Here is a 12,893-nt window from a genome sequence, read left to right as displayed (position 1 = left end):
TTCCTGGCTAAGGTGCAAGATGTGTTTCGGCCTCTGCCTCCCACATGTGCAGTTAATGTAGCGCGGTTTCACTTCCCGCTCTTTGCCGTGGGCTCGCTTTCGCTACAGCTCTGTCTGCAGCAGGTAAAGTGGTGCCAAAAGTAGAGAAGGGGAAACGTTTTTTTAAATTTATGGCTTCTTCGTGGTTAACACTCTGCACCTCCTGGGAGTTTGTGTGGTGCCCTAGAAACACAGAAGGCAATTTTCAAAACAACCTGGGTCCTTGAACCTGTGGACATTGCGCCCGTTCTTGAAGAGAGAGTGCGTGTGCGCATCCCCTTTGAAAACTGCAGAGATGTGCAGTGGCTGCCTCTGCAAATACCCCCCCCCCCCCCTTTGGAACAGTGCGAGTAGTTTTTTTGAAAATGCAAGACCACACACGTTGTGGCATTTCCAGCCCTGGGAACGGCTCTGCTCGATGTGCCTTGCGGAACGGCGCGAGTACCTCTGCCTGCAGGGAGGCTGGATAGTTTGCTGTGTGTTTTGTGTGTCTGCATCTGAAATTCTGGATAGCCCTAGAGAGAGCTGTTACGCCACCGGAGGAAGGCTGGACTCAATAGATCACTCGGTCTAACCCACTATGACTGTCTAGCTGCGTGTGGATGTGATTTATTGGGGTTTTTGTTTTTTTTTCTAATTTTTAACATGCATATATATTTTTTTTTCCCCCTCTCCCTAGGTGTTGAATCCTTTCTACATTTTCCAGGTTTTCAGCATTGTGCTCTGGATGTGTGATGGATACTACTACTATGCTGGCTGCATCTTTCTTATTTCAGCGATATCCATAGGATTGTCTCTCTATGAGACTAGAAAGGTGAGCATGAGCAGAATGAGTGCTGATCCCACGGACTGTTTTTCCATAATAGGAACAGCAGAATTGAACACGTGCAATATATATTTCTGTTTGAGCTCCCATAAACCATCGAGGCTCCTGTCTCACAAGCTTGAGCCCATGTTCTGCTGAGCACTGGAGTTTGCAACTAAGAGGCCCACAGGGTTATCAGCTGTTGGGTGTACACAAAGTATGAAACAGTAATTTTTCCCATTTGCTTAGCATTAGCTGTTAGAAGCTTGGCAGCATTTCTGGCTATAGTGACTCAAGTGCTCTATCGCCTTGCCTTAAATCAGAAATGGAATGAGGGATATGGGGAGGGTTGGCGGTGGTGGTCTGTCTGCCTCTGTCCCATGCGTTGCCTACCCTGCACCTCGTGAGCAGAGTGAAGACGCCGGCCGCGTTACATCCAAGGCTCCCAGTTTGCCCTGGTTGCTTTTGGCAGAAAATGCCTCTGGCGGCAGAATTCCTAGCAAGCTTGCGTGTTCCCCTCCTCGGTGCCCCATGTCACGGGGGCCCTCCTCAGACTGCTGCCCTGGGGGAGGCTAAAGGAGAGCGCAGGGAATTTGGCAGATTTGCCACAGAATTGACCCTTGGACTGGCGCGGGGAAACCAGTCCATGGTTATAATTACTCTTTATCATTTTAAGGCCCTACCAGCACTGCTGTCTTCTAGCGTGTCCTAATGTTTGCATTTATTCCGGGTAAAATAAAAGGGAAGGGGAAAACAGGGGGGGGGGGGGGAAGAGAATCCATGAAATAGGGAGTGGTAGAAGGGGAGAAGCCTTGGCGGTTGATGGGGGAGGTACTGCAGGAAGTTGCTGCTGATCAGATGCGACGCCTGCGTGGAAATGTAAATCTGTGCTCCAGGCAGTGAAATAACGTCCTGGCTTACCTTCCTGCCGTGCAGTTGCTGATGCATGTGGAGTCTCTTTAGGATGTGAGGCCCTTTTTAAGGGGCAAGGGGGGGGGGGGGGGCACAAACAGCCACCGGCAGACAGTGCAGGCGCGAGCAGCGCAAAAACGTCCTAAGCCAGGGCAGGTTCCCAAGCAAAGAGTCTCGCGTCCTTCCGCTTTAAAAAGCCAGCACAAAGCCCGCAGGTGACAGAGAGTACGCATGGGCTTTGTCCCCTGAAGGATCAGGGCTGCTGAAAATGAAGTTGCAAGCCGTTTGTCCGGCTGAAAGTGATGCACAGGCTGTCGCAGGGGGAGGTGCTCCCGGGGAGGGGGGGGGGAGCGTTGAGATCAGGGGAGAATAAAATCCATAGGATTTTGATTTTTGAATGCCCGCAGGCTATTTTTGCTCCTGCTCGGCTTCCCACATACGTAAACAGTGGGGCACTAAGCATGTGGGCGATTTCCCCCGCCCATCTTTGCAGCTGCTAATTTTGAAAGGGAAATAGACTGAAAATGACTTGGAAAACTAGCCAGGTTATCTAGGCCTAAAGTGCCTGCGGACATTGCAAGCAATGTAGGCTATTCCAGACTGCCCCGGGTCGTTTTGCAGGTAAAAGTGTTTGTATTTTTTTTTTAACCCGCATAAATGGTTGTGTTTTTTGATAAAACTGTCCACCTGATTCGCAGGTAAACTTGCGTACAAGTCCTGTTTTTCCAGACAGAGTGGAGGTGCTTCTGATGCCGGGTTGAACTGAGGCACACATTTTTTGGATTTTGCAAAAGTATGCGCACAATTTTTTTTTCCCCGCCAGAATTTTCTGCACACGTAATCAGGGGTGAAATCGTGTGCGGGGATAAATGTTGGCAGGACTATATATTTGAAGCAAGCTTGCGTGCCTAAGTCTTCTTTTGAAAATTGATATAACTTGGGCACATTTTTTTTTTTTTTTGTTGCCTAATTTAGGGCAAGCTATTTGGAAATTGCCCCCCTAAATATACCGAGTTAAGAAGAGCGATACCCCAGGGCGCAGATATGGACAGGATGGTCTGATGGGCTTAGCCTGCACTGCTTTGAGCTGGGGTTCTTGCTTTCTTGCAGCAAAGCGTGACGCTACGAAACATGGTGAAGATGACGGTCAGCGTGAAAGTCCGCAGGGTCACGGGAGGTGAGTAGCAGGAATTGGGGGTCCCGGACGCTGGAAGTCACACGTATGCGAGCGCATGAGTGCGCACAGGGAAAAGTAAAGTGAATGGCGCTTCAGAGAACACCGTGCACGAGTTTTGTACACTGCATTGCACATGAAAACTTCTGTGCGGGCGCAGCCCACAAAAATTAGAGGGAATATTGGTCACAGCGTGTGGTGAAAAGAAGGGCCTGGGGACTAGAAATGGGATGGGGGTGGGGGAAGGGATTGAGTGCCATCCTTTCTCCAGCCACTTGGAAGCACTCTGCGTCCTGGCTCGCTGTGACCAACTGCACTTCACAGGCCAGTTTCTGCATGGGATCCGTTTTATGTACAGGCCTCTTCCCAGAAGGACTTCTCGCTGTTATGAACATCAGAAGAAAGAAAACCTTTAAAAAATAATAAATGAATTTGCATCAATGGTTAGAGGCTGTTCTAGTGATTTCCGTAGTAAGTGGTAATTTCCACTATAGCAGGCTGAAAATCTATCACAGAAAAACAGGTGCACATGGTCGGGTGTGTGAGCTTTGTACCCACAGCAAGTTGTTTAGCGGTGAGTCTGTCCTCCAGCATTTGCTGTTCCAGCTCAGGAGCCCTGCTGATTCCGGGAATCCCCGTGGAATTACGCTGTTCCTTCACTGACCTGCTGAAGGCAGGGAGCACAGCTGTCCACAGCTGGTCACAGATTCTGTTCAGCTAGTCCAAAGGAAGCGTGACTTTGTACCATGGCAGGTGACCTGTGCGGCAAACACGGGCATACGTTACACCAATTTTAAAAGGGAACTCGCACACACAAATTCATGGTTTGTTTTTTTTTTTAATTATCCCATCAGATCTATCTGTCCAAGTTTATGCCTACTAAAAGGAAAAAAAAAAGTTCACGCTCCTGTCTTCAAATTTATATTCGTGCTTTTGAAAATGAAAAAGTATGCATGCAAGTCCAAACCCCTCCCCACCCTGGAAATGCCTCCACACAATCCTAATAAACTCGTGCATGGACACGACCTCCGCCCGTAAGCTTAACAAGTTTATAACTATCCAAGGAGCTGTCTCTGGGGGGTCGCGTCCTCAACGTCAGAGCTTTCCTGCACTCCCTGCGGTTTGGGATTGAAGCAGAACCTGTTTGTCCTCCTCCTCCTCGACTCTCTGCCTCACTCTGTTCCTTTCACACACTGCTTATTGTTTGATTTATATGCCGTGTGCTCTCCTTTGAACGTGCATTATCTCTGCCTTATGCTGGTTTTGGAAATGTATAAACTGTGTTTAGCTAGAAAGTCAAAGAGCATCCCAGGTGCACAGAGCGCTGAAGCTCCCCCCCCCCCCCTCGGGCAGCTTTTTGAAGCTGACACCCAAGAATCTTCTCTACGCTTTGTCTTATGAGGCTTACGTGGGCTGAAAACCTAATATTAGTCTTCAGAATTTTTTTTTTTTGTTTGTTTTTAACTCGCGCCTTTTCATTGTTAGCTGAAGGCTGGTTACATTCGGGTACCGTATATATTTCCCTTTACAACCTAAGGGCCTATTTACTAAGCATTTTTCCCATAGACGCAGAATGGGAGAAAAGCCTTAGGCCCTAAGTTTGAGGCAATGGAGGCTGACGTGACTTGCCTAAGGTCACAGGGAGTGGCGGCGGGATTTGAATCGCGGCTTCCTTGGTTCTCAGCCTGCTGCTTTAACCACCGGGCTGCTACTCCGCTCCAATTAAACAAGTGGACCCGTTAGCCGTGTAAAATGTGTAGCCAGGCAGACGGAGCACTCCTGTTGCAAGATAAGCCATCGTTGGCTGGAAGGACCAGAGGTATGGGCAGGACACAGTGCTGCAGAGTCTCTTCCGTTCTGTACACCTCGCCTGGGCCAGTTCTTTCTGAGAAAACTACACAGACTTGACGCTTAAACAGCTTGTCTGAGCCTGGCACAATTCATGTCTTTGCATTACTTCACTGTCGGGCTGATACAGTAAAATCACACTCTCCTGTGCGCGCGATACAGTAAGTTAATTTATTTAAATTAGGCCTGGCGGTAAAAATAGGCGCTAGGGACACTAGCGCGTCCCTAGCGCCTCTTTTTTTTTTGACAGGAGCGGCGGTTGTCAGCAGGGTTTGACAGCCAATGCTCAATTTTGCCGGCGTCTGTTCTCGAGCTCGCTGACAGCCACGGGCTCTGAAACCGGACGCCGGCAAAATTGAGCGTCCGGTTTTCGATCCGCCAGCCACGGGCTCATTTTAAATTTTTTTTTTTTTACTTTTTTAAACTTTTGGGACCTCCGACTTAATATTGCTATGATATTAAGTCGGAGGCTGCACAGAAACGCAGTTTTTACTGCTTTTCTGTGCACTTTCCTGGTGCCCGGAAAAATTAGCGCCTAACTTTGGGTAGGCGCTAATTTCTGAAAGTAAAATGTGCGGCTTGGCTGCACATTTTGCTTTCTGAATCGCGCGGGAATACCCAGTAGGGCCATCAACATGCATTTGCATGTTGCAGGCGCTGTTAGGTTCGGGGGGGTTGGACGCGCGTTTTGGACTCGCTAGCTTTACCCCTTATTCAGTAAGGGGTAATAGCGTGTCCAAAACGCGCGTCCAGATGCCGGCTAACAGTGCGCTCCGTTGGAGCGCACTGTACTGTATCGGCCTGTGTACTGTATATCTAAGGTGGTGATTAGATGGCCTGGCAAGTCTCACCTGGACAGTTGCTGAGTAAATTTAATCTCTTACGCTCTGATCTATGAGCAAAGACCAGCTTGGTTCTTGAAAGGAAGAAAGGCAGTTTTGTCAAATTAAACTGTAAACTAACTTTTACCGATAGTTTGGAATCTTTTTTTTTTCCTTACTTCACTTCAACCTCTTCTCATTTTCCCCCTCTTCCCATGTTTACTTTTAGCCAGGCAGAGGGCGATTTCAGATCAGCCACTTCACTTGAGCAGATGACTTTGAAAATGACCCTCTTCCTGCTTTTGCAAAGATTAGTGGAATGCAGAGAGGAGGATCCTAATTCAGTGTCGATCCTGTGTGAGGCTGTGTTTAATACATGGATGCCTCGGGTGCAAACTCAGAGGTTCGTTTACTAAGCTGCGATCAGCAGTTACTGCGTGAAAAATGGCATTTATCATGCATCAAACGCTGTTTAGCATGTGATATTTTAACCTAAAACCTGCCCGCTGTTGACACTAACTGCTGTACGTACATAAAATGTACTAATGCATGCAAAGCAGCTAATGCATAGATAAACTAAGGGGAGCTGCATTTGTATCTCTTTATCTCTTTCTCAGGAGTTGTAGATATTTTTCTGTGGGAGTGTGGGGATACTAATGCAGGTCCCAATGTTCTCCTGCTGATATTTAAAGGACCCTGAGGCCTGAATCCCCCACCTTGGGGTCTGGGCAGACCCCTGCCTGTGTACCCACAGCCTTTGAGGCAGCCCATAATAATAAAACTTTAAAAATTGTTCAGTGTCGCCACACACATTAGAACTACCTAGTGTCTAGTGCCCCCCATTCCTGAACCCCCCCCTCTTAGGATAAAAGAAATCCCTGGTGTCTAGTGGGGTCCAGAGCGGCCCCTAGGCTCCAGGCAGGTTGACGCCATTTTCCTAAATTGGCACCAGCCAGCCTGTGCCCTTTCATATGTTTTTCTGGCCAAAACATTTTTGGAAATTCAAAACCATATACTGTGCTTGAAGACTGGAGAGTGGCCAATGTAACCCATATCTTTAAAAAACAAACAAACAAAAAACTGTGGAAACTATGATGTTGATCTTTAGAACAGAGCAATATGGAAAGACCTGGTTTAATGGGACGCAGCCAGCGTGGATTTACCCAAGGGAAGTCTTGCCTCACAAATCTACTACATCTTTTAAAGGAGTTAATAAACATGTGGAGCCGGTGTATGTGATGAATTTGGATTTTCAGAAGGTCTTTTGACAAAGTGCCCCGTGAGAGACTCCTGTGTATATTAAAAAATCATGGGCTAGGAGGTAGTCTCCTATCGTGGATTGCAAACTGATTTAAAAGATAGGAAGCAGAGAACAGGAAAGATCAATTTTCTCAATGGGGAAGGGTAAACACTGGAGTGCCCTCAAGCATCTGTACTAGGACCAGTGCTTTTTATTATATTTAGAAATGATCTGGGAAAGGGAACACTGAGTGAAGTGATCAGATTTGCAGACAAAACAAAATTATTCCAAGCTGTTAAATCACAAATGGATTGTGAAAATTGCAGGAGTTCAAAAAAAGCAAACAATGTTAGGAAGTGTTAGGAAAGGAATGGTGAATAAAACAGAAAATGTCTTACTGCCTCTGTATTGCTCCATGGTGAGGCCACACCTGGACTACTGTGTGCAGTTCTAGTCACTGCCTCTCAAAAGATATATAGTTGCATTGGAAAGAGAAGGGTGACCAAAATGATAAAGGGGATGCAATGGCTCCCCTTACGAGGAAAGGCTAAAGAGGTTGGATCTGTTCAGCTTTGAGATCTGACGAGATATGATAGAGGTCTATAGAATGGACAAATGTAAATCTGTATTTTTTAAAGAGTAAAATTGTCTAGTTGAAGTTGATCTACAGCACATTCAAAACAAATTGGAGAAAAGTCTTTTTCACTCAAAGCACAATTAAACTCTGGAATTCATTACCAGAGGATTTGGTTAAGTCAATTAGTGTAGCTGGGTTTAAAAAAAACATTTGGACAAGTTCTTGGAGGAAAAGTCCATAAAACTGTTATTAACCAAGTAGACTTAGAGAATAGCCACTACTTATCATTGCGCAAAATCCACAGGTAAAAAGTATGCATGGACTTTGTCCCAGAGCAGATATTTTGGGAAATTGGCCCCTAATAGTGAAGCAAAGGCCAGAAACGGTAAAATGCCTGCAAGATTTGCCCTGTGCGGTACTTGGGTGGGACAGAGCAGAGGCCCTGACCTTGCATGGCAACATAATACAGGTGCCCCCACGCCGTGTTGTGTTTTGTGCCTTCCCAGGCCAGGTTTAGCCATTTCAGCTTGAGGGCAGGGCCACTTAAGAAATCCCACCTGAGCAGGTGCGAAGCCCCGGGGAATATTGCTGCAGGTAAAGAACAGCCCGATTTTAGGATGCAATGGCCCGAACTGAGTTGCAGTGGGAGGAATAAGCTTCCCTGAACATCAGTAATGCAGCAAGGGGGATGGACCCTTTATGGTACGAGTTCTGGCATCCTCAACCAGGAAGTGAGAATTCTGCCATGGGATGCGTTGGAAATGGGGGGGAATGAAATGGAGAACGGGACAGCCTTGACGGCAGGGCTGCACTGCGCCTTCAGGCTCGGTGACTCCTGCACCTCCTGATGTCACCGAAGCCTGTTAGTGTTGCTACAGCCTTGTATTTCACTGCATGTGACGACACACGTCTGATTCTTTTGTATACATTTTATTTCATTTTTGATCGCGAGAGGATTATTGCTTTTTAAGAAGTGTATCATTAGCTATTAGAACTGTTTTCCTGCTTTTGTGCCCGCTGATTTCTAAACAGTTTTGAATGGCAGTCTGAATCTTTGCTTTATAGAATGCATTTAAAGCTGGACTGAAACTGGTGTTAAGTATTTAAATAATGATTCCCCCCCCCCCCCAATGTATATGTGAATAGGATAATATATTTCAGTATGATTGGAAACAGATCCTTATTGCCAATAAGGCAGCCCGTCTGTACCTCCTGGTCACCTTTTATAGGCCTTTCCACCCCCTCAGATTCTCGGTCTTGTCCTGTGCTTTCTCCAATTTTGATACTGTGCTCATCTCTACTTCCAGTGGGAAGCTGTTCCAGGCCCTTTCTGGAAAGAATTTATTTCCTTAGATTTACCCCTGAGTCTACCCCCTTTCATCCTCTTCCCATGTCCGCTCATTCTAGAGCCTCCTTTCCATCAAAAACCATGCTGCTTATGCATTTATTCCTTGAAGGTATCGAAATATGTCTCTCATCTCCCCCTTTCAGTTTTTAAGTCTGTCCCCAAATGCCTTATGATGAAGACACTTAAATCGTTTTAGTAAATGCCTTCAGCACCTGCAGGAACCCACAAAGAAACTGCATTTTTACCTTTCACATCCTACCTATTGCTTCTCCCAGCAATTCAGATGCACCGGTCAGCACCCTTCTGGTCATGGTTATTAAATCACTAAAAAGCCTGTCCTGAGGAGCAGTAATTTTCCCATTGGTATGTATAATGTTTGTCGTAACAGATACTGAGAAATATTATCCCCCCTTTTTAAAATAAATATTCTGGAGCAGAAAAACTAAATCAGTAACTGAATGGTGCTCTTCAAGCCAGCGAGTGTCCATCTTGTTATTAATACAGCTTCCATGTCCCATAGTTCTCATCCTCATCTGTCTTTTAGTGTAACCAATATAACTTTTTTGAGACAGACAAATGAGGATATATATTTACTTGTGCAGTATTGCAGTCAAAATAGTCCATAAACTGAAAATGCAGTGAAGGATGGTAAAAAAAAAAAAAAAAGACGTTGACAGGACAGGTTGAATGGGCAGCTTTCTATCCAGAATCTGAAATGTGCATGTGAGGGACTAGGCCCATTATGTATTAGTGTTACATAAAATATCTTTAGTTTTGATTATGTGGTTCTGCTGCTCTTGCCTGCTGCACAGTCTGACTTGTGGACAGTCTGCCTGGAAGTGGACATCACAGGGGCTGAATCCTGTAGGGCTTTGCGAGCTGACGTAACGGAGCCGTTTCCCTTCTTATTTGTTGCTGCGTTATGTTGGCCGTACGCCCGTACCTTCTTTTTGTACAATACACGAGTGAAAGGCTAGGGCGGTGCATGAGATGACATTCTCCGTGTTTCCACCTTTCAGAGGAGGACATGGTGAACTCTGTGGATCTGGTGCCTGGTGACTGCATCGTCCTGCCCCCGGATGGCTTTCTACTCGCCTGCGACGCAGCGCTGCTGACCGGAGAGTGTATGGTCAACGAAAGCATGTTAACCGGTGAGTAGACTCTGCGCCATCTTGAAGCCCGGAGGAGGGAGAAAGAAGGGCCAGATTCAAGGACGGGTCTGGAAAAACCCCTCAAGTCCGGGTGATTGCACAGTTCTAGAAGTGCACATCCCCTGCCTAAGGCTTTTCTTCTGAAAGGGAGAAAAACATTTTCCAGTGAGAACCAAGTACCTAAAGCACCATGGGACTTCTGTACTCAGTTTAAGAACCGGGACAATTCCACAGGGTATTTTGCATAAGATTAGGTTAGTGCAGTTAGTGTAGCTGGGTTCAAAAAAGGTTTGGATAAGTTCTTGGAGGAGAAGTCCATTAAATGCTAAAAATCAAGCTGACTTAAGGAATAGCCACTGCTATTAATTGCAGCAGTAGCATGGGATCTTCTTAGTGTTTGGGTACTTGCCAGGTTCTTGTCGGCTGGTTTGGCCTCTGTTGGAAACAGGATGCTGGGCTTGATGGACCCTTGGTCTGACCCAGTATGGCAAGTTCTTATGTTCTTATTTTTCCCGGTTTGAATTTTGTTTTCTGTGAAACGTTTTGATCCTAAAGCTCACACATCTAAATCCTAGTTCATAAGATGCCATGTTTCAAAACTGCACAAACTAACTAGCAGAATGTGGGCACTTTCTTTTTTTTTTTAAGCCTGCTTTTGCTAAGAACTGAACTCTGGTCTTTAGAGTCCTAAAGAGGGCGAGATCCTGTTTTCACTGAAACGAAAGAGAAGCTTAGCGGGGAAACTGGTCTGGTGCAACACTGGCTGTTGTCTGTAACCAGAACCGAACCCGCTTCAGTGACGCAGTCACGTCAAACTTCCATCGTGCTGCTCAGATCTGCGGGGAAAGGTGTTTATCTGACATGGCAGGAGAAAACCCTGGTCTGTTATCCATCATTTACTGGTCCGTATTATTTCTAACCCTGTGGCCTTGATTCTGCAGTGATTTACTGCCCTCACGCTATTCCTCCGTATTGCAGAGTTCCCAGTGGTAGGCAGGGGAAAGGGAACCTTAAGTTGTTGTCTGTCCTCTTGCCCTGCTGCTCTCCCCTTCACAAGCCAAATACTGCAAGGACCCAGCAAGACCAGGAGGGAGGGATGAAATGCCGTCAAAATTATCCCCAGACCACCCAGCAAGGGAGAAATGCTGGTCCCTTTCCTCTTGCGAGGGAAAATAGACTCCGTGCTTGCTAACATTTCAGAAGTTGCCCCTTCATCTCTCTGCTCTTACTGTACCAATGTGTGACCCCTTCGATTGAAGCAATGCCAGATTAAAAAAAAAAAAAATTGTCTTATTTTCTAGGAGAGAGTGTCCCTGAAATGAAGACACCTTTACCGGATGGGCCTCAGGCTGCCAGCACAGTTTACTCACCTGAGGAGCACAAGCGACACACCCTCTTCTGTGGCACACAGGTTATCCAGGCAAAGTCCTACATGGGAGGTGACGTTCATGCTGTGGTGACCCGCACAGGTAAACATCCCATAGCAGAAAGATTCTCTGTACCCGCAAATCCTTTCTTTATGGAGTATTTTTCTTAGATGCAAATACAAAAACCACAAACCTCGCTATTCTGCCCTACACAAGAGATGAAACATTGGGATCCAGATGGCTGGCTCCTATTTTGAGCCCTGAATTCCCTTTCGCCTTCCTCTGTTTCCGGCAGTTTTGTCTGCTTTATTAGACGCTCTATAGCCACATTCTCACTTCTTCTTATCCTTTTGGAAAGGGGAGAAAACGCTACTTCAGTTGCTTGCTATAGTCCATTCTCCGATTACCCATTCGCATTCTAGAGCAGTGCGGCAGGCTCCATGGCTTGGCAGTGAAGTTGCTCCTAAGGATACTTGGCTTTTAGTCTCCTGTCTAAGATCAGCAGTATCGGGGCACCAATGAGCAGGGCTGACCTTAGGGTGCAGGGCCCAGAGCAAATCAGCTGCAGTGGGTCCTGAAACGCTGAAGTGCGTAGGAAATCATAGTGGGGTTCCTGTGATGTGCAGAGTCCCCCCTTCCCCAGGAAAGCCCCGCGAAGGAGGAGGACTGCACTGCAGCAGACACCCCTTCTGGTAGAAAGGGGACACCCAAGGGTCCTGTCCTTGTCAGCCATTGACCAGGTGGTGGACTTGGGTTCATGTGGGAGTGGTGAAGGGTTAGTGAATGAAAGAAAAGTGTAATAATTCTGTATCCGCTTGCATTTTATGAGGGGTGCATAAGAGCCTGCCAGAAAACCCGTGGATGTAAAATGTAATCTGATTTAATGAATGATCTTCACCTGCAGGACACTTGAATGGTGACCTGCAGTTTAAAAGCTTCCGAAACGTAAACGGTTTGCTGGTTTTCACTCTCTAATTCTTTGGCAGGTTTTTGCACGGCTAAGGGCGACTTGATCAGTTCCATCCTTTACCCCAAGCCTGTGGGCTTCAAATTCTACAGGGACGCCTTAACCTTTGTCCTCTTCCTTGGTGTTCTCGGTAAGGCTATGGGATGTGTGCTGTTAGTTGATAGAGATAAAACAAAAAAAAAGTTTTCTGAGGCAGTGAGAAGGGTAGAATGTTAGAGCTTGGTTACGCAGCCTTGCAGGGGTGGTGCCTTGATTGGCTTAGGTTGGTTAACATAAAAGTGACTTTGGAGGGTTTTTCCTAGTATCCCTCCTCCATTTTGCTGCTCTGGTCGTTGCCTTCAAGCATGCTTGACGTGATTTGACTCCTTGCCGGGTAGCTCTCTTGTTGCCCTCAAGGTATTGAAGGTGACTGTAAGGCTATGACCTCAGTGGGTCTTGAACCAGGCTCTGTGCAGGGATACAGGTTGTTTAATTCATTTCCTATAGGCCAGAAAGATCCAACCAGAGAGATGTACACTTTGGGTAACATTGTCTATATCCAGTACGCCATACAAGTGACAGTATTAATGGTACAAAACAAGAGAGACAAACAAAACTACTTTAGATGGAATTCTAGCTAAAATGAAAACAAAAAGAAACCAAAA

The 12,893-nt window shown here is 46.4% G+C and overlaps 1 protein-coding gene across 10 annotated transcripts in view; it reads left to right on the top strand.

The window, feature by feature from the left end:
* The window catches only part of ATP13A2 (ATPase cation transporting 13A2), a 135,288-nt gene that overhangs the window by 84,001 nt on the left and 38,394 nt on the right, over positions 1–12,893 (top strand). For 9 of the 10 annotated variants that reach the window (XM_029577867.1, XM_029577863.1, XM_029577865.1 and 6 more), the window contains 5 exons: positions 719–853; positions 2,867–2,933; positions 9,784–9,915; positions 11,217–11,384; positions 12,269–12,379. In XM_029577867.1, the coding sequence (XP_029433727.1) occupies positions 719–853; positions 2,867–2,933; positions 9,784–9,915; positions 11,217–11,384; positions 12,269–12,379 (613 nt within the window). The remainder of the gene's footprint in view (positions 1–718; positions 854–2,866; positions 2,934–9,783; positions 9,916–11,216; positions 11,385–12,268; positions 12,380–12,893) is intronic. The other variant, XM_029577869.1, reaches the window with a different exon arrangement.

This window comes from Rhinatrema bivittatum, chromosome 15, assembly GCF_901001135.1.
Source record: "Rhinatrema bivittatum chromosome 15, aRhiBiv1.1, whole genome shotgun sequence".
NCBI lineage: Eukaryota > Metazoa > Chordata > Amphibia > Gymnophiona > Rhinatrematidae > Rhinatrema > Rhinatrema bivittatum.
Note: the sequence above shows the minus strand (reverse complement) of the source record. Positions and strands in the feature narration are given on the sequence as shown.